Source organism: Acomys russatus, chromosome 4 (genome assembly GCF_903995435.1).
Source record: "Acomys russatus chromosome 4, mAcoRus1.1, whole genome shotgun sequence".
NCBI lineage: Eukaryota > Metazoa > Chordata > Mammalia > Rodentia > Muridae > Acomys > Acomys russatus.
The window spans coordinates 19,552,046-19,573,512 of record NC_067140.1 but is presented as its reverse complement, the minus strand read 5'-3'; the positions used below and the strand labels follow the sequence as shown (position 1 = coordinate 19,573,512).

The 21,467-nt window shown below is 47.5% G+C and overlaps 1 protein-coding gene across 2 annotated transcripts in view; it reads left to right on the top strand.

Moving 5' to 3' along the window:
- Znf217 (zinc finger protein 217) overlaps window positions 1-20,494 on the top strand; it is a 23,619-nt gene extending 3,125 nt beyond the window's left edge. Inside the window, exons 2-6 of one of the 2 annotated variants that reach the window (XM_051143870.1) lie at window positions 9,717-11,445; window positions 13,906-14,022; window positions 14,620-16,119; window positions 17,769-17,900; window positions 19,684-20,494. In XM_051143870.1, the coding sequence (XP_050999827.1) occupies window positions 10,059-11,445; window positions 13,906-14,022; window positions 14,620-16,119; window positions 17,769-17,878 (3,114 nt within the window). In that variant the 5' untranslated portion in view covers window positions 9,717-10,058 and the 3' untranslated portion in view covers window positions 17,879-17,900; window positions 19,684-20,494. Of the gene's footprint in view, window positions 1-9,175; window positions 11,446-13,905; window positions 14,023-14,619; window positions 16,120-17,768; window positions 17,901-19,683 lie in introns of those variants that run through there. The other variant, XM_051143869.1, reaches the window with a different exon arrangement.
- The last annotated feature ends 973 nt before the right edge of the window (window positions 20,495-21,467 follow it).

Below are 21,467 nucleotides of genomic sequence, written 5' to 3'. Positions count from 1 at the left end.
AGCCGAACGCTTGCAGACCCCCACACCTTCCAGAAGCACCTCAACAGCAACACCTTAGGAGGATTCACGAGGAGATTCTGGAAGGGGTGGGGGCTGCAAGCGTTGCGCGCAGGCGCACAGCCAGTCCTCCCTCGCCGCCACCCCCTCCCTTGCAAGGTGCGCCCGGGGAGGGGAGGAGGGGCCGGTTTGCCCCCTCCGGGTCGCCTATAATACGACAAAATAAATAAATACATAAAAACCACCTTGTCAGTAGCTCGAGAGCTTACACGATAGCGGTGTTCTGAAGGTAAACACTTTGCAGAGAGTCAATGTAGAGGAAGTCCCGGGACCCAAAGCATTAAATTTCTCTAAATTAGATATTTATAAGCTTAAATGGTTCTTTTTCCTTAAGACCCCGGGCGTGTAATTTTTTTAAAGTTTTCATGTCGGAAGTTTGGACGCGGTACCACGAATCTACTAGTTTGCATAGAAATTCAACTTTGAGTGAAACTAGGTTGAAAGTGGCGGAACACACACACACACACATACACCCCTTTATGCCCGACTCACCTAATAGCGTTTCCCCTACTGTTTTGTTCCTACTCATATTAAAGAGGAAAGTAGAAAAGACAGGAAAAGGTTGTGACTCCAAAGGTTAGGACAGATCCCCCGGTTTTAAGCAAGCCCAGGAGCAAACTATGGCGGCCACAATCACGTCCAATAATTTTTCTGTTTTTCCAAAATGCAAATGGAATTCAAATGTAAAAAATCTATTGCTTCACACAGACGGCAAATTTGTTGTTTTGCTTTTTCAAGCTGGCCCTAAGCGCTGACTGCTGTTAAGACAAGAAAACAAATGACTGAAAGTACTGTATGTGAAAGTCATGTTTCCAATTGGTCAGAACATAATTATTTTGAGATTGTTCTAGCTCACATATGCTGTGTGGCCTGTGTTGTGAATTTTTTGAGGTAACTGGCCATAATTTGTTTTAAATGGCTGGTTCCTGACTTCCCATTTCAGTTTAATCCCGTGGCAGTATGTGTAATTAATAATTTGGGAAGTTGAAGCTGAGCTATCAAGAAGTGGGGTTTCCAGCTTTAGAATTAGAAGGAACAGGAGGGGAGGCAGTTTGGGTGAACCAACGGTCAGTAGTCTAGTACCAAAGTGTGCCATTTTAGGTTAAATGGTCACAGCTGAGCAAATGGAATGCTTTTTCTTTTTAAACAAACATTTGTTATGTATACAAGTGCTGTATCTGCATGCCAGGAAAGAGCGGCAGATCCCAGTGTAGATGGTTGTGAGCCGCCATGTGGGTGCTGGGAATTGAACTCAGGACCTCTGGAAGAGCAGCGAGTGCTCTCAACCACTGAGCCATCTCTCCAGTCCACGGGGTGATTTTTAATTTAGGGTTATTAAAAAAAACTAAAACCTGGGAGACGTGTATAACAGCTACCAAAATTGAATTAAAGGACCCTACTCTATTAAACATTCTGAACCAGCAAAGGCTTAGCTACAGGCATGTAAATGGAAGCTGTAACAAGGAGGGGCCTCAGTTCACACACCTCAGCGCCAGGTCTTCCAGGGGAGGGGTGTCAACTAGTTTAAATGCACATGTAGGAAAGAGTCATCACACAGAGACCTAGAGAAGTGCCTTTTGCTTTGCTGTGTGAGGGAGCCTGGTGGAATATCACTTAATGGCCTCGATGTGGGAGCCCTGTGGAAAGCTGCAAGGCTGGCCTTTCAGTTAGGTGATTTGGATTAAGGTTCTTGGCCAGCCAGGCAAATTTGCAATGGTATGTGGGCCAAAGGGTTTTGAATTCAGACCACGAGGGCAGATAGAAATCTTGCCTTGAAGGAAGTGGATGGGGGGGTGGGGGTGGGGGACACACCACCATTTTCTCCTAAAATCTTCATCTCCTGATGGGGAACACAGTTCTTGGGTATGTCTAGCTTCCAAATAAAGGGTGGTGCTTGGGGGAAGTCCCAGTTAGCCAGCTGCCACCACAAATTCAGGTTGAGCTCCCTACATTGGAACGTTTGTTGACTGCAGCCTTCTAAACAGCCCATTGCTTCCTGCCGGGGCTACCAACATTATTGAGTTAGTTACTGGAAATTTGGGGCCACTTTGGTAATTTTATGATAAGGTTGAGAAATAAAATCACTGAGCCTGGAGATGCAGCTGAGCAAAGGTGTGTAAGAGTTAAATACCCCCTGGCCTCTGTTCTTATTATTTTCCAATTGACCTTTCAGCCTGTATTTACACCCCCCCCCCTCCAGGTCTGGCTGGGTGGGTTTGTTTGTTTTTTCCAGACAGAGTTGCACTGTGTAGCCCTGGCTGTCCTGTACTCACTTTGTAGACCAGGCTGGCCTTGAACTCAACAGTGATCAACTTGCCTCTGCCTGTTTATGCTGACATGCTCCACCTGCTCAGGCTGGTGTTTTTTTCTTTTTCCTTTCTTTCAAGGCAGGGTTTCTCTCTGTAGCCTTGCCTGTCCTGGACTCGCTTTGTAGACCAGGCTGGCCTCGAACTCACAGCTATCCACCTACCTTTGGTGCTGGGATTAAAGGTGTGCACCACCACACCCGCTTTTCAGGCTGGCTTTTAAATGACTGACTGATCTTTTAGATTTAAGTCTGTGCTGAATGGCCGGCTGATGTAGCAGTTTATCATGTAAAGAGGTGGTTTGTTTGACACTGGATGAGTGACTCCTTAATAGGACAAACTCAGTTTTGGTTGCAGTTTGTGTTTCCTAGTAGCTGATGATTTAAACTCTGACATGTAACTTTTTCCATCAGTGATTGGTCTTATTCATTGAAAGATTTTATTTTTATTTAATTTGAGGTGCATACAGGTAACTGGAAGAGCTGCATGCAACTTTAGTATTTTCAGTAAATCTACGCAGGGAGCATTCCATGAGGTTGAGGAAAAATCCTGGGTTTTAAGGGCATTTCCTGAGCTCGTATTCTACTTGAAGGTAGTTAAATGGACTTTTTTTCCTTCTGGAGAAAAGTGGTGTAGTGTATAATTCTTGGTGCCACATAATAGGCATACTATTTGTTGATGATGATGTGTTTGTGTGAGTGTGTGTACATGTATACAGACGTGCCGTGCACACAGGTGCTGAGTCAGTGTAGTCTCTAGAGCGGATGAGTCCAGGTAATTGTGGGGTTTGCTTCTTTAGTTTCCTGCAACCCTTTTCCTCTGCAGTTGGCCCAGTCAGATCTCAAAGCAGATGTAAGGCTGCCCCAACAAGCAGAAGTTGCTGTGAGAAACTCAGGACAAAAGTGCTCCATCCTGCCTGGTTGACAGTTATCAAGACTGTCATTTCCCCCATAAGCTGCTTCAAAGGAGATCAGCATGGGGTGTTTGAAAGTCAGTTTACAGTTCTCAGTATCTGTAGTATTGATATGTTGAAAGTAAAACTGGATCTTTCAGCACACCTGCACTCTGATTGGGGATGAATCAGGTGCTGTCTAGTTTTTGTTTAAGACAGGGTTTCTCTTATAGCCCTGGCTGTCCTGGACTCAGTTTGTAGACCAGCCTGTCCTTGAACTCGCAGAGATCGCCTGCCTCTGCCTCCCTAAGTGCTGGGATTACAGGTGTGTGCCACCACGCCTGCCTGGCAAGTTCTAGTTTGTTTTTTTTTTTTTTTTTTTTTAAAGGCTAGGAGTATAACTAGTGCATCTTTTGGCCTCATTCTGTTTAGAGTTGAGTGTTTCCTGTATGACTTTGAGGAAGTAGGGTTGTGTTGCCCAGGATCATCCCACCTTTCCTCCAGCAGTGTTTTGCCTGTGATGGTTCCAGCTATGATGCTTAATTTAAATGAACATTTATACTTAAATCTGTTTCTCTGAACTGTTAGGCCTGAACTGTTAGGTGTTTTTCTCTTCCTGCTAGGAAAGTTGGTCTGACCACTTAGTTCTTGGTGTCACCTTGGTGCTGTTCTTGGAATAGTGTGGAAAGATCAAAAGCTACAGGTTTAGGGGCTGTGGAGATGGCCACCATGCCAGAGTACTCACCACCGTGCCTGATGACCTGCATTTGGATTTTTAGGACATGTATTTGAAGGGGAGAACTGGCTTCCTAAAATTGTCTGTCCTTTGATCTCTGTATATGTGGTGTGGCTTGCATGCCCACCCCCATACATACATAAATACAGTTTTTTGGAAGGTAAGTTTTGATTGTTTGATGTAGATGTTTGTCCTTTTGTAGCATTAACAAAAAGGTGTAGGTTAAGAACCTTTGTTGCAGGGTTCAGTTCAGTTCAATTCTCAGCACCTACACTGTAGCTCTCAGCCATTCATAACTCCAGTTCCAGGGGATCTGGCGCCCTCTTCTAAACTCTGGGCACTGCATACAGGTGGTGCACACTCAGGCAGAACACTCAAGTAAATCTTAACAGACACCCCTCCCAGCACATCTTTATATGTCTTGGTATTTGGTATGTATGTACTTCTGAGCACTGAGTATGTGCCTTTGGAGGCAAGAACAGGGTGATATGCCTGTCCCTTGTAACTGGAGTTAGACAGCTGTGAGCTGCCATGTGAGTACTGGGAATTGAACCTAGGTTTTCTGTAAGAGTAGCCAACCAGTACCTTTAGCCACCGAGCCGTGTCTCCAGCCCTAACTTCGTAGTTTTAAAGATAGAAGTGAATTGGTCAGTGTGTAGCACTGTGAGCGGAATCGTAGAACATTTATTTATTAGAACGCTTGTGACCTGGTGAAGCAGTTGGAGGACATGGCAGATGGCTGCGTGTGGGAGACAGTTACCATCCACCCTTGAGTGCATGCCTTCCTGATCCTCTGGGTTAGCTTTTGCCAAGAATGTGAGGTAACATACTCATAGGAAGAGCACAGGTGGGCTTGTCTGAAGGTTGTGAGCACATCTCTGTGCAGTGGTGTTTCCAAGTCCAGTAATTGTCACAAATGTCAGTTCCTCTGGCTAATGTTCAGAGCAGGTTGTTGGGCTTTTCATTATCTTGTGTACTTGGTAATTTTACAGTCAGATATTGGTAGAATTGATGGTCACTTTAGTCACATGTCAATGTCTAGTTAGTGACTACAGAACAGACACACTTGAACAGTCATGTGCTTTTTACTGAATTTCAATGGTGGTTGTATATTAAAAAAGTAACTCAGTAATTTTAATATGCATTAAGCCCCAGTATGCTCTCAAGATACAAGGGCATGTGGGGCTGGAGAGATGGCTCAGAGGTTAAGAGCACTGATTGCTCTTCCAAAGGTCCTGAGTTCAATTCCCGGCAATCACATGGTGGCTCACAACCATCTCTAATGAGATCTGGTGCCCTCTTCTGGCTTGCAGGCAGAATATTGTGTACATAATAAATAAATCTTTAAAAAAAAAATAAAAAGAAGAAAAAGAAGATAAAAGGGCATGATGCATGAAGCCCTGGCCAGCTCAGGGGTGTGAACAACAGGAATAAGGATTTAAATACGGTTCTAAACATATTTTTGTAAAGTGCTTTTTTTGTTTTTGGGTTTTTTTTTTTTTGTTGTTGTTTGTTTTTTGTTTTTCGAGACAGGGTTTCTCTGTGTAGCCTTGACTGTCCTGGACTCACTTGTAGACAAGGCTGGCCTTGAACTCACATTGATCCACCTGCCTCTGCATCCCGAGTGCTGAGTTTAAACGCAAAGTACTTTTTAACAAGCTTTGGTGGTTCTGAACCCTTTCTTTCCTGGCAACCAAATAAACCTAGATAATTCTTGTTCTCTGTCAAGAAACAGTCTTTAAAAGTATACCCTGGAATTTTTGTTGCCTCCTGCACTCCAGGATGAAGGCTAGAACATTCTGGGAAAGCCGCATTTGCTTGTGTACTTGAGGCAGAGGGACTATTTGTTAGGTAGTAATTATGGTAGAACACCTCTTTCCATAGGTGCTCACACTAAGGCTATGGCAGGTCTTTAAAGATTGTAGTTTAGCAAAGCACATTTTTTTTTCTCTTTTGGTTTTTCAAGATAGGGTTTCTTTGTGTAGCCTTGGCTGTCCTGGACTAACTTTATAGACCAGGCTGGCCTCAAACTCAAAGCGATCCGCCTGTCTCTGCTTCCCGAGTGCTGGGAGTTGGTGGCGCACAACTTTAAAGGTGTGCGCCACCAACTCCCAGCGCAAAGCACATATTAAATTACTTAGCCACCTTACAATTGAGCAGGTTAGTGGCTTCTAGTGAAGAAGAATGCTGTCAGATTCTGGTGGACCAAGGCAGGGAACAAGCTCGTGGTACAAATTTTTCAGTGCTAGAGTGGAACCCCAGTCATACACATAGTGTGGTAGGCCAGTGCTCTGGCTTCAACTCAGTTCAGGGATGTTTGTGCTGGTCAACTTTTATAGTGTGGGGGCAAAATCTGGGAGAAGCTAGGTTTGGGTGTGCTATCTCCTAATCCCAGTGTTTGGGAGGCGGAGGCAGTCCCTTGAGTTCAAGGTCAAGATGGTCTACACAGAGAGTTCCAAGACAGCCAGAGCTATGTAGAGGGACAACAAACAAACCCAAATCAACAAAACTTGGAGAAAATTGTTCATGATTTAGCTGCACTTGCTGTTCTTTCAGAGGAACTGAGTTCAGTTCCCAGCATCCACATCAGGTGGCTCACAGCTAGGCTGCAGCTCTAGCTGCAGGAGGATCGGACATTCTTCTGCTGCAGCCTGGCTTCTGCAGGCACCTGCACACACGTATACATACTTAGAAATAAAAAAAGATGATCTTAAATACTATTACAGTCTTGGTTGCAGAGTGGTGTGGTCATGGGGTGGTAGCCTCTGATTTAGGGTTCATTTTAGCATCAGATCAGAGGTGACAGGGACTATAGCCTGAGAGATGCATCCTGTTTAAGTCTCTGCTTTCTGTCAAAGTTCTGGGTGTCTTTTAGTCTAGTGTCAGCTTCCAGAGAAACAGCAGTGAACAGCCAGCAACTCCGTAGACTCTTAGGATGCTAATTTTTACATTTGATAACTTTTAAAATGGTAGCGAAAGATACTTTACAGCAAATGAGAATTTTTTTTTTCCTAGACAGGGTTTCTCTGTATAATCTTGGCTGTCCTGGACTCCTTTTGTAGACCAGGCTGGCCTTGAACACACAGAGATCCACTTGTCTCTCAAGTGCTGGGATTAAAGGTGTGTACCACCACGCCCAGCTCAAGAATTTTTAAATTTTGTCTTGATTTTTAAATTTCTATTTCCTCATAGGATGGTTTTAGATGGACTAAAGTCTTGCGTATGCCACAGTTGACCTGTGGTAGATAAGTGGTGGCCAGGGGTGGTCCCAGGTGCTGTAACTAAAGTATGCAGAGGAATCGTGGTCTTCCAAAAGCCTAGGCTCAACCAGTCAGCGCTGCCGTGTCCTGCTTGCCACCCAGCTCAAGCAGGTTTGCTTCTAGCGTTCTTGAGATAGGGTTTCACACGACAGCCCATTGCTTGCTTGTCTTTTTGTTTTTTGTATTTTTATTTTTTAATTCGAGATAAGGTTTCTCTTTGTAGCCTTGGCTGTCTTGGACTTGAGGCTAGCCTCGAACTCACAGCAATCTGCTTGCCTCTACCTCCCAAGTGCTGGGATTAAAGATTCGGACCACTACGCCCAGCTTTTTTTTTTGTGTGTGTTTGTTTTTGAGACAGGGTTTCTCTTTGTAGCCCTGGCTGTCCTGGACTTCTTGGTAGACCAGGTTGGCCTTGAATTCACAGAGATCCACCTGCCTTTGTCTGGGATTAAAGGTGTCTGCCCCTACACCCGGCTTTGCCTGCCCGCCTATTTATTTATTTATTTATTTATTTATTTATTTATTTATTTCCGAGACAGGGTCTTTCTGTGTAGCCTTGGCTGTCTTGGACTCACTTTGTAGACCAGGCTGGCCTCGAACTCACAGCAATCCACCTGCCTCTGCTTCCCGAGTGCTGGGATTACAGGTGTGCACCACCAGACTTGGCTCGTCTGCCATTTTTAAATGGTTGTTCTAGAGCCTTAAAGAGGAAGGGACATCTAGTAACTGAGTGAGTGTACTCCAAGTGCACTTAACCCTCCAGCACTGAGAGGCCGGGACGGCAGAGTGTGGTCCTACCTTTCCAGGGTATGTGCCTAGTTCTCCAGTGGACACACTGCCCAGCTTGTGGACGTCTGGCTAGTGAATGTGTAAAAGTCTGAATCTCTGGTCCCAAGCTTAACTGCTGCCAGTGCTTTGGTTGTGTGGATTTGTCCACAGGCATAGACAGGGTGTAATGCTTGTCAACTTTGCTGTAATTCTAACCATAGAAAGTGTGTCCTGGTTGAATTTGCTTTGTTGGGACATCTTGAAGGTCCTGACTTAGGCTGGAACTTAGGTCTCTGTTACGTCACAGGGTGGTAACCACTCCAGGTCTTGTCCTCCATTGTGATAGCAACAAAGGCAGAAAGGAAGATAAAGTGCTGCCAGTGCCTTGCTCCTCTTCCCCAGTCTGTGTTCTGCAGGCTCCCTGCTTAGGGTGAAGAAGAGGAAGAGCCAGCTTCATGATGTGCTGTGGGGTAGGATGCAGAAGGGAGGAGGAGAGTGCTGTGACAGGTGCCCTTGTGCCCTTTTGTTTCCACAAACTTTACAGGGGAGGAGACAGGACTATTTAAAACAGCCTTCTGTGCCATGAAGGATGTTGGCTTTTTTTTAGGTATTAAATATTTTTCAAGAGTGAAGGGTCAGCCTCCAAATCATAACCTATAGAGTGGTAAATAAAGTCCCTCTTCTGCCTGCCAGGGCCTCAGTGACAGGTGGAGGAAAAGAGGTGGGCCATGTGTTTTCTGATGGAAGAATGGGCCACACGGAGCCAGGTCTGAGGAGGCCTGTTAGACATGTGGACAGTTGAAAAGTAAGTGGGTTCTGCTTTTGGTAGGTCATTAGCCCTTTGAAGCCCTATCCTGCCTGGCAGCATCCAGTGCCTAAGACAGAAACATCAGGGTCCTGGTTCAAGGCCAAGCACAATTCCAGGAAAGGCCCCTGTGTTGTGGGCCAAGGTTTTGGATCAGTCTCATTTTGTCAGCGCATTTTCATGACTTTTTTTTTGCTTTTTGGGACAGGGTTTCTCTGTGTAGCCTTAGTTCTCCTGAACTTGCTTTGTAGACCAGGCTGGCCTTGAACTCATAGCAGTCCACCTGCTTCCCGAGAGCTGGGATTAAAGGTGTGATGCCAGTGACTTTTTTCTTTCGAGACAGAGACTCACTATGTAAACCAGGCTGGCTTGGAACTTACAGAGATCCACCTACCTCTTCCTCTGGAGTGCGGAGATCGAAGGTGTATGCCACCATACCGGGCTTTTGTAACTTTTGCAGTCTGTATGTAGGAGACATGTGTATCTTGGCATTTGAGACATAGAATTGTATCAGTTCTGTCTTAAAGCTCAAGCTCTTACTCTTTTTGAGACTGTTTCATGTTGATAAGGCTTGCTTTGAACTCACTGTGTAGCTCAGGTTGGCCAGCCTGTTGTTTACCAGTCCTTGTTTAAACTTGGCATTTATATCTCTGAGCAAGCTCTGGCTTAAAAGTCTCCTGACTGGTTGAAATTCTACTTACTTAGTAAGTGTATCAGTTGGGAATTATGCTAACGATTTAATTAACAAACATGTTTAGCAGGATGCATTATGGATTAGTTAAAGGTGAGGCAATTGAATCTAGTCCCTTTCGTGGAAAAGGCCATGTGACTCATGGGCCAAGCCCTCTTTCTGAGTGAGCCCTTCTCACCGAGTCTTGTTTTTTCCTCCCAGATTTTGGAAGTCCCTTGTCTTCATATTGCCGGGATGGACGTCTTGCTCAACTGAGCCACTCACCCGATGGAGATGGAACGACTGCCCTCATGCTGACTCAGATCTGAATCACAGCCCAGGGGAGCCTGGCTGCCTTGTTTGTGCACAGACCATATCCTTGACGGAGCTTCCCCCAGCTCTGGCATATACACATCCCTCTGAACTTAGAGCTGCTCTAGTTTTGAAGCCCAGGGCTCCTGGAGGTTTGAGTGGTGTCTCACAAGTGGCCTTATTCTAACTCCAGAGACTCCTCAGCAGACAGCTGGATCGTCCTTCCTGTCAGACCCTGAAGTGGAGGCCAGCATGCCAACTCAATCCCTCCTCGTGTACATGGATGGGCCGGAAGTCATTAGCAGCTCCCTAGGCACCCAGATGGAGGTGGATGACGCTGTGTCCATCAGAGGGCCGGCTGCAGTCCCCTTCCGAGCTGCACAGGACAAGAGCATGACCCCAGTGGAAGGGCACATGGCCCTGGACTGCATGTTCTGTAGCCAGGCCTTTTCCCATGCAGAAGACCTCAGTCAGCATGTGCTCATGCAGCACCGGCCCACCCTCTGTGAGCCGGCTGTCCTGCGAGTGGAGGCCGAATACCTGAGTCCCCTCGATAAAGGCCAGATACCAACAGAAGTATCGAAGGAGAAGAGCAGCAAAGAAAACGAGGAGTTGAGCTGCGATGTGTGTGGGCAGACATTCCCAATGGCTTTTGATGTTGAGAGTCACATGAAGAAACACAAGGACTCCTTCACCTATGGGTGCAGCCTATGTGGGAGAAGATTCAAGGAGCCGTGGTTCCTGAAGAACCACATGCGGACACACAATGGCAAGTCTGGCACCAGGAGCAAGCTGCAGCAGGGTCTGGAGAGCCCTGTCACCATCAATGAAGTGGTTCAGGTGCATGGATCTGGGAGCATCTCCACTCCCTATAAGATCTGTATGGTTTGTGGCTTCCTCTTCCCAAATAAGCAGAGCCTCATTGAGCACAGCAAGGTTCATGCCAAAGAAACCGCCCCCAGTGCCAGCAGCACAGCCCCTGATGACCAGCAAGAGGGACCCACGTCCTCGAAGGAAGAGCTGCTGCAGTTTTTGAACTTGAGACCCAGATCAACTTCAGAGACTATAGTGAAGCCCATGACCTGTATACCTCAGCTTGACCCATTCACCACCTACCAGGCATGGCAGCTGGCTACCAAAGGAAAAGTGGCCGTTGCCCAAGAAGAGGTGAAAGAGTCAGGCCAGGAAGGAAGCACGGACAATGATGATTCATGTTCAGAGAAAGAGGAACTTGGAGAAATATGGATTGGGGGTAAGTCAGAAGGTTCTGGGAAGTCCAAAACAAATAGAAGCAGTTGTCCAGGCCTCTCGCAAGACAAAGAGAAGCCTAGACACGCCAACAGTGAAGTGCCTTCTGGGGACGGTGATCCCAAGTTGCCCAGCAGCAAGGAGAAGCCCACACACTGCTCAGAGTGCAGTAAAGCCTTCAGGACCTACCACCAGCTTGTCCTGCACTCCCGAGTACACAAGAAGGACAGGAGGGCCGATGCCCCATCGCCCACCATGTCTGTGGATGGAAGGCAGCCTGGGACTTGCTCCCCAGACTTCGCCACCACTCTGGAAGACAGTGGGGCTGTGGACCGAGAAGGGGGCTCTGAAGACTGGTCTGAGGATGGCCTTCCCGAAGGGCTCCATTTGGGTGAGTACTGTTGCCTCCTAGGCCCTGAGTTCAAAGGCCTGTCCACTGTCTTGCTCCTGATGGGCCCTGTACTACATTTTGCTTCCTAAGGACTCAGGTTTTTATAGCTGATGCATCAGTGGGTGCTACTGGCTTCCTCAGGCCTCGGACTGAGGCCGTGACCTGGTGCAGGATGCTAGGAGTTCTGGAACTGAGACCCAGGACTTTGTAGCAGTTCTCTAGCATTCCTGTTCTTAACTTGTGAGACCAGGACTGTCCATGCCTTTATCCAGATGAATTTCCAGCGGTCCCAGAGGAAGCTGGGAGGCTTCCTTAATACAGTCTGCTAGTCCTGCTGTGGGAACTACCTGATGCACTCTGATTACCTGGTGCTTGTGAGGCCAGTGTTCATGAGGGAGCTTCCAGATGGTTTGTTGGTGAAATCCAGGGAGGTGGGCCCACTTGAGGCTTTCTCCATGAATTTGATGTGTTCTGATGGTGTTTATAGAAACAGGGTGTTGCCCAGGATCTCATGATTTGGGCATGAGCTTAGAGCAGGGGAGTCCACTCTTGTTTCTTTTCTTGGCTGCCCACTTCCACTTGAGCCATTGTCTCTTGTCCCTGAATGTGGGCTGTGTTGCTTAAAGTACCCAACACCTCTGATGTGTGGGTGTGGTCTACAGGTTAATGGTAACACCTAGAGGTGTTTGTGGCACTAGGTAGTGTGTTGGAAGTCTTTGGTACAACCAGGGTGAGTCGAGGAACAGTTAGTCTGTTAAGCACTGTGGGTGTGAACCTGTACCCAGTGCTTTTCTGGTCGCTAGTGAATGGACTTGAGGATCTTTGCTTTCATGACAAGTGTTTAGTCAGCTGATTTTCCAGGGACAGTGTATAGCCCACTCCTCAGAACCCAGAAACCTAAAGGATGGACACCTGGTGCCCACCATGTCTTAAGAACCCTGCAGTTGGCCTCTGCACTTGGCAGTTCCTGCAGTGTCAACACTGGAGAGATCTCATGCTCCCAGGGAAAGCTTTCTGGCCTGGCTTCCACAGGTGGGAACGTCAGGGTCAGGCTATGGTTCCTGGTGACATAGCCCAACCTTTCCTTGGTGGTATCCCTGTTTGCAAAGTAGGTTCATCCACCTCTGGTACTTCTCCCTAGGATGAGTTCAACATTAATCCGTTGTAAAAGTTTGCAACCCTACACAGAACAGCATAGTCCAATCAGATTCTAGGATAGAATGCAGGCTCTAGGTGCCACAGCCTGTATGGTAGAGGTGTCCCTAGCCATTTGCATGTGTTGTAACAAAGCCTATGTACCCTGACATAGCTGGAGGCAGGGCGAGCTGTGGGCAAAGCTGTGAATGCAGTGGGACTGAGTGAGGGCATCGTCCACTGTGCTGTCAGCCAGCCTGCTTTAGGTTTTCTCTAAAGAAGTGCAAAAACAAAGTCTGATGACTTTTCCAAGTCTCTGGTACTATTTTAGCTTAGTTGTGTGTTTTATGGATCTCCTTCCCTAGTGGGGATTTAGTGTAATGAGGCGGCACCATGGCCCTGATAACTAGCCTTCAAGAGATGACCGTGTGGTGGCCATTCATATCTGTACATACCTATAGACCTGACAAGCCAGCGGAGGTGCCTTAATAGTTGCACATCACCTGCAAGCTGGGGGGCTGCTGAGAGAGTAAAGCCTCAGCCAGGTTTGGTTTGCCCCTGACTCCAGTGGGTCTTTCACATCAGCCACGTTGGCCTGGCTTTTGGAGTAGATTCTGATGAGCCAGATCTATTTTGCCCCTGAGATTGCTTGGAAACCACAGACTCTGCCTTCCCAAACTTGGGTAAATTTTGATCAACTTTCTTAGGTGCTTGTCCACCTTTTGAGGTTATTTTGTGCTTGCTGCCCTCTAGTGGTGACTTCAATCTCAAGCCATTTTCTGCTGGTAGTTGGGGAGGTTTTATAGTTCCTCCAAATGAAGTTACTGGTTCTGAGTAAGGCAGTGTCTCTGGCCACTGGGTACATCCGCCTTAATTATGAGCCAGGTGCAGCGCATGCTAAGTGGCAAGAACAGAAGGTGCCTGTCAGGTTTCATCTATTAGTTAAATGGCCATTCTTGTGAATAAAGTACAAACCCTGGCCTCACTAGGCTGCGCTGAGGTCACAACAGGGCATGGGGTAGTGCCAGGCATGGTGGCACACCCGTTTAATCCCAGCACAGCACTAGGGAGGTAGGTGTGCGTCTTTGAGTTCCAAGCCAGTCAGGGCTACATAGTGATACCTTGTCTCCAAAACAAAACGAGCACACAGTATAAGACATGAAACACTGCCTGATGGCATTTGGTATGTTATTTTAGCCTTTGAAACTTCTACATAAGTTTTTTTCATGGTTTCCCCAAATGTTTTGTGTCGAGAATACTAGAGCCTGAATGCCTGAATCCTGTGCTTCGTCTGACTTACACAAATATTTTTGTTTCTGCTTTAAGATAAAAATGACGATGGAGGAAAAGCAAAGCCCCTCACGTCCTCGAGAGAGTGTAGTTACTGTGGGAAGTTTTTCCGTTCAAACTATTACCTCAATATTCATCTCAGAACGCATACAGGTAAAGGACTTGTTTGTTTACAGCATGTGCTACCTAAAACAATTCTGTGTTGCTCTGTGGTTCTGACGGCTGTAGTGTGTGGTGTGTATAGCTACTGCGTGTCCTAACGGCTGCAGCTTGAAACCGTGAGTCCTCTTGAGCTTGGCTTGTGCCTGCTGTGTCTTAAGGCAAGCCTGCAGTGTATTAAATGCTACATCTTTCTCACACCCTTTTATGATTTTGGGTGGTGAAGCAAGGGTAGTGTGTTTGGATGTAGGTGCAGTGGTGGTGTGGGTTAGGAGGTTTCGAGGAGTCCTTGTGGCTCAGGTGCACTGCTTAGCCTGTGCTGCTCCCGCTTCCTTAGCTGGAAAAGTGCACAGGCACTGCCATGGGCAGTGGTGAAGGCCAAGTCAGTTAGAGTGTGCAGTGCGCTTTTTCTGGGAAAGACAGGTTTATGCTTTAAAGTGTTCATTGCACTGGGGCGTTTGAGGCCCTCGATATGAGAACTGGGAGATAGGGAACAACCCATGCATGTTTGGTGTCATAGCTTGTTGAGCTTGCAGAATTCTATTGGCACCTTTCCTAAACATCATGATTCAATGGCATATCTCATTTTAGGTGAAAAACCGTACAAATGTGAATTCTGTGAGTATGCTGCAGCCCAGAAGACATCTCTCAGGTACCACTTGGAGAGACACCACAAGGATAAGCAGCTGGTGGATGCTGCAGCTGAGTCCAAGAGTGAAGGCCGGAGCCAGGAGCCGCAGGATGCACTAGTAACGGCCGACAGTGCACAGACCAAAAATTTAAAGCGATTTCATGATGGTGCCAAAGATGTTAAGGGCAGCCCACCTGCCAAGCAGCTTAAGGAGACAACTTCTGTGTTTCAGAGTGTTCTGGGCAGTGCTGTCCTCTCACCAGCACACAACGATACTCAGGATTTCCATAAAAATGCAGCCGATAGTGGTGAGAAAGTGCGAAAGAGTCCTGCCCCTGCTTATCTGGACATGCCCAAAAAGAGAGCAGCAGGTGAACCTCAGGCCAGCAGCCCTGCCTGCAAACTCGAGGGGATTGGGCCCCTAGCCTGGGAAACTGGCCACAGGGACAAGATGGATCGGGAGGCTGACTGCCAGGACAGGCCCTTGAATCTGTCCCTCGGGGCGCTCCACGCCTGTCCTGCAATCTCTCTGAGCAGGTGTCTCATCCCCAGCATCGCCTGTCCCTTCTGTACTTTCAAGACCTTTTATCCGGAAGTCCTGATGATGCACCAGAGACTGGAGCACAGGTATAACCCAGACACACACAAGAACTGCAGTAGCAAGTCTGTGCTGAGGAACAGGCGGACGGGATGCCCTCCTGCCTTGCTGGGCAAGGATGTACCTCCCCTGGCTGGTTTGCACAAGCCCAAGGCCAAGTCTGCTTTCTCATCACAAGCCAAGTCCCTGCACCCAGAGAAGATTCGGCAGGGGATCTCGGGTCCAAGCAAAGCTCCCCAGACTTCAGGACCAGACAACAGCACTTTAGCCCCAAGTAACCTGAAGTCGCACAGGTCACAGCCCAGTGCCGGGGGTCCTGGCACCACCAGACAGCAACAGTCAGAGCTGTTTCCCAAAGGTGGCATCTGTGCTGCTACGGATAAGGTGAAACGACCTGAGCTGAAACTGAAGACGACCCCGTCAGCTGCCCCTTCTCAGTGCCCCCTCAGCAGCAGCAGTGGCAACGGTTCCAGTGAGTACCCTGTGAAAGTTGATGGCCCATGGGTACAGCACCCAGGGAGAGACTATTACTGCCATCGCAGTGCTGGCAGTGCCACAGCAGAGTTCACGGAGCCACTTCCCAAAAGACTCAAGTCCAGTGTGCTGTCCCCAGACTCAGAGCACCCTGGGCCCAATGGCAGAAGGGGCTTCGAGTTCCCCAAGTACGTGGTCAGGAGCATCACCTCCTTGTTACCAGAGTGTGTGTGCCCACCGCCTGTGCTGCCCCCTAAAACCCGTTTCCTGAGCCCCGGGGAGGTGGAGTCGCCTAATGTGCTGACTGTGCAGAAGGCCTACAGTGCTCCTGGACCGTTGTACACCTGTGGACCTGTGGGACATACAGGAGCCAGCCCAGCCCTTGAAGGTATTCCCACAGGCGCTAGGTTGGCGGTGCTGGGTTTAGACACATCCCGTAGGAGAACCAGGTTCTCAGGGCCAGTCAGACATGGTTCTATATCCACCTTGTAGCAACGGTTGTGGGCCTTTAGAGGTTAAGTCTTGAGTTGCTCTTAAGGAAATGATGTAGAATAAAACAAAAATAAAAACAAGCCAAAAGTAGTTGTTTTCCTTGCTGTTGAAGTCCAGGTACCAGCTGGTCATGGTAGTGCACATCTGTCCCCCAGCACTGGGTGGCGGAGGCGCTGGGGAGATTAGCCTGGGATGTGTATATCATTCCACGAAAAAAGCAAAACATGAGTGCCACTGAAGGCCTGTTGAGGCCCTTTTGTCACAGCCCCCTTCTCCTTTCTACAAGTTACGGCCAACACACCAAGCCCGTGGTGGGATTTGGGATTGTTCTGTGTCCCTCTTTGTACACATGGGCGGCTCCTTGTCCTGTCAGAAGTGGAGGGAGTAGGAGCTCCTGGGTAAAGAAATTCCCACCAGTGTGTGACACCGGCACAATAGATCTGCTTTTGGCTGTGTTCCTGATGAGGTTGTCTTGTGGTCATCTTGTGATGACTTGGAATTCCCATAGGGGAATGGTTTCTCTTTAGGTGCATCATGGGGGTTTCTGCTGTTTGCCTATGAGCGGAGGAAGGTAGACCAGGGGTCTCTTGCAGATTTGTGCTGCTTCAAGGAGGCAGTCACAGCCAGACCTTTAGGGTTGGAGTGTTGAGCTGTGGAAACAGTTTGAGTTTTGTCGAACTGTACTTTTCTCCTCAATTTGTACTGTGAAGCCCTGAGCTATGAGGGTGGTACATTCAATTGTTTTCCTCCACTGCACTGCTTAGCGTTGTCGTGAAGTAGTAATTTGTGCTTTATGGATGCTGGCTGTCAAACCCAGGGCCTTGGGCGGGCTTTGCAAACACTTCTAACTGAGCTACGTCTCTAGTGCTGAAGTGGTGATTTCTGCTATCTGTGGGTTTAGGTGTCCAGTGTCCATAGTTTAGCTGAACAGGTTCTTTCAGTGGAAGCCCTTGATCCTTGTAGAGTTTTGACTCGCGTGTAGCCTTGGATTGTTTATTATGTGCTGATTGATGGAGATGATGAGTGCATGAATGGTCCCCTTCCTCCACACTCTGGTCACCGGCTTACTCGACTTGTGGCTGAGCTGTCTTGTTGGTGCTTAGTTTAAGTAAGTGTGTGTGTTCAGTTTATTTGTTTTGTCATCTTGAGAGAGGATCTCACTGTGTAGCCCTGGCTTGGAATGCGCTGTGTAGATCAGGATGTCCTCAAACTTCAGGCGTCTTGCTCTGTCTCTTAAGTGCTGCGATGAGGGCATGTGTCCCCGGGCCTAGCATATGTTTCTTTTTAAGACAGGCTCTTAACTTTGTAGCCTTGGCTGGCTGCTCAACTGAACAGATAACTATCTATCTGTCCGCCTCCACCTCAGCTCTGGGATTCAAGGTGTGCACCTCTGTTGCCCTTTCTTAGTCTCCTAAGGTACTGTGCTGTCAAGTGTCATAGAAACAGGGTAGTTGTAGCTGCTTCCTGCTGTGGAGAGCCTGCACCTCCTGTCTGTCCCATTGCTGCTGCTAGGCTCTGAGTCACCTTCCCTTTCTCTCCATCCAGGAAAGAGGCCAGTATCGTACCAGCACCTGTCCAACAGCATGCTGCAGAAGAGAAGCTATGAGAATTTTATTGGAAATACACATTATCGACCAAATGACAAAAAGTCTTGATTCCTGATTTTGGGGGGGAAAGGTGAGCATTGTTGTCTTGAAATATATTATGTTGATTTTACTTGTATACAACAAAGTAATTTTCTTTTTGAATTAAAAAAATGACCAATATTTTAAAATTAGGTTCGTTTGTTGATGGGTTGATTTGTGTGCATGGAGAGTGTCTTTAGGGAGTTGTCTTTCTCCTACCCCATCATCAGCAGTGCCTGCACCAGATGAGCCATCTGACTGGCCCCATTTTATTTTATAGTCCTTAACGATTTAATTTGTGTGCATTGTTTTATTACTTAACATGAATGTCTGTATGAGGCCATTGGGTTCCCCAGAACTGGAGTAACAGTTGTGAGCTGCCATGTAGGTCCTGGAAGAGCAGCCAGTGCTCTTAACCACTGAGCCACCCCTCTTTGTTTTTTAAAAGATGTTTTAAAATTTATAATACTTGGTGGGTGGTTCTGACCGCCTTTAATCCCAGCAGAGACAGAGGTCAGCTTGGTCTATAGATTGAGTTCCAGGACAGGCAGGGCTTCACAGAGAAACCCTGTCTTGAAAAGTAAAACAAAACAAGTTACCATACTCTGGACTGTGGGTGACTGGCAGTAGAGTCACAGTGGCCCCTGAAGAGTACTGAGCCTTTACCTTGTCGTGAATACCTCTGGGCCCAGGTCAGGGCCCAGCAGGCCACGCTCGGAGTGCTGTCAGTTGTCAAAGAAGTTGGATTGCGATGCACCGAACCCTTTTGTTTACATGCAGTCCATAGCTGCTCCCTTCTACAACAGCAAAATTGGGTGTGTAACCAACCCAGTGATCAAAGTTGAAAATAGACAAGGTTTCTGACCCTAGGCTGGGAGGCACACACTCCGAGCCAACAAGCCAGCGTGAGGAACACAGGCCTTGTCTAAACAGAGCTGAAGCTGGACCTGACTTCTGGGTTGAGAGCTGATTCAAAGCATTCTGAAGTCCTTATCTGTCTGAGAGGGCAGCTGGGGTCAGGAGCTAGCACAGGTGTCTGCACTTAGGCCTTAGGGGTCAGATGTATTTGAGTGGGAGCCTCCTGAGCTCAGCGAGGCATTGTCAGCACTGTCTGGCTGTCCATTTAGATGCCACAGTGTGGGCAGTGGCCGTGCCAGATGGGGCTTAGGCTTAGGTCTCATTGAAGTTAACTGGCTGGCTGGGGCTCCTAGACAGAGGCCTCAGTAGGTAGACCCTGGGGTGCAGAGATCGTAGGATGCTCCAGCTTCAGGTACTAGCATCGCTCGGTGGAGGGTTTGACTCAGTGCCTCCCCTCAATAAGCAGGATCTCTTAACTCAGCTATGCCTCTGGCTGTTTTTTATTGTGGCAAGTCGGGGACAGGGTCTTGGCTGCAATTAACTTGGTAATCCTGCCTCCTCAGGTTTCCTCAGTCCTGGCATTACAGAGGTGAGCCACCACACCTGGGTAGCCCTTCTGAGGTGACAATGTAACAAGAAGTCCTGGGCTCTGGTTCTCGGTGAGGTCTCCCCTCATCAGCATCTGGTCTAGTCTAGCTTCATAGATGGTGACAGTTGGGTCGTAGGTGGAAACCTTTTCCTTCTAGGTCCCCCTAGTGATATTCATGTATGCTTTAAAGAACTATTATTTTTACTTATGTGTGCATCTGTGTGAGTGAATGCCATGTGAGTGCAGGTGACTTTGGAAACCAAAAGAGGGCTACAGGTGACTGAGCTGCCTGACGTGGGTGCTGGGAACCAAACCACTTCTCAACTTACTCCTTACAGCCCTTTATGCTTGTGTGCTTTTCTAATCACGTTTAACCCTTTTCTGTTAGGTCTCTGGATGCAAGTACACATTTCCCTTGGAATCACTTTGGTTCACCTTTCGAGCACGTGAGAGCTGTTGAACAAGCTGTGACTGGATTGTACATAACACCCTACAGGGACAGAGAAGGAACACTACATTCTAAAGTTCTGTTAACTTCTGTACCAAATAGCAATAAAAACTAATGGGAGCGATTGGGCTGTGCACAAACGGGGACTGCAAGTCTATTTTGTCCCTAAATATTTTTTTAAAAGAATTGACCAAATATGTTTTTGTATACTTGAGCGCTGCTGAAAAGAAATTCTTGGGGGGGGGGGGGGGGGGGGGTGGGTGTTGTAACGCTTGCACCTCAGGTAACTGTAAATGCCTACGTTGTAAACTCGCTTAAGTACTGTGCGTTTCTTTCCCTCAAGGGGCTCAGTGATTTGAGCCTTTTCTCCTTCTTTATGCTTTTTCATTTAAAACATGTTTTAAAGCAAATTCTCACTGACCTGTATTATGTCGAGTTCTCCACAGTCTATTGTTTGTCTTGACAGAATCGTTGATGGAAGTATTGACACTCTGAAGATGTGCTGTGCATCTTGAGGTCAGCAGGGCTGAACCTGGCTCCTTTTAGTATGGCTGTTAGCAGCTAGTGTGTACAGGTTGTCCTGGAACCCCCAGCATCCTGCCCTGGGGATGGCGTGTGGTATTTTTGAGCCAGTGTTCCTACAGAGAAGCTGCCTCTGTAGAGTGGCCAATGTTGAAGGACAAGCCAGGCTCCGAAGGGAGCGATCTCACTTCTTCATTTCTGCTGGAAGATTCCGTTTCTCGGGGAGTTGTCTGAGTTAATCTAGGTAGTATGCCACATTTCCTTGTGTGAATTGCATGCCGGGAAGCAATTTTAAAGGGAGTGAAAGGTTTGGGAAATTTTTTAAGTTTGTATTTGGAGTCTTGGTGGGTCTGGTGTTTGAAGTGTGGACACCTTGAGTCTGGGTGAGGAACTGATGGCTGAGCCTCCTGGGAGGCAGGGAGAGAAAATGTGCTGTAGACTTCCTTGTCTCCCCCGATTTTTGTTTTACAGTCAGGGTGAGTCTCAGCGTGCAGGCAGCTTGGGGTTGAGGGAGGACAGCCACCAGCTGCCTCACTCGCCGTTTTAAGCTTGAGCTTCTTTGATGTCCGAGTTTATTCAACAGTTCATGGGTTTTGGAAACCCAAAATATTTTATTAAGAAACTGTTTCAAAAATAAATTTGCACTGCTCGTTTTTCTTGTCCCAGCCCTCTTGACAGGACAAAGGGTGAAGAGCTCAACCCCGCCTTCTCACCACTTCATTGTGCAGAGTGAGGGGTCCTTGGGGGAGACCTGGGTGGAGATGTCTGCTCTTGCAGAAAGTGCTTTTGTATCAGGAACATGCACACTAGGCCCTGTCCCCGTCCACAAGCTGAGCCATATGTACATAATCTAGACTGTGTTCTTAGGTTCTGCACTTTTATAGCCTATTTTTGAAGATTAACACATTTGCAAGATGATTGACTGGATGTTTGCCTAAATCCAGTGAGTGTACAGGAAGCTCGCGGAGACATTACGTGTAAATCTTGAGGGGGGAAGTTGTATACAATAGGGGCAAAAATTAAACCCGTATTAAAAAAAAAATCACCAAATCTATTAGAAAACAAGTCAATGTGTGTAATGCTGAAATTTGGGGGCCTTTCTGATTTCTCTAGCCATAATTTCTGAATGCATAAAAATTCCAGATTTTTTGGTTTGTTTTTCAACAGCCCTTTTTGCTTCACAGTGTGTTCTTGTCATCAGT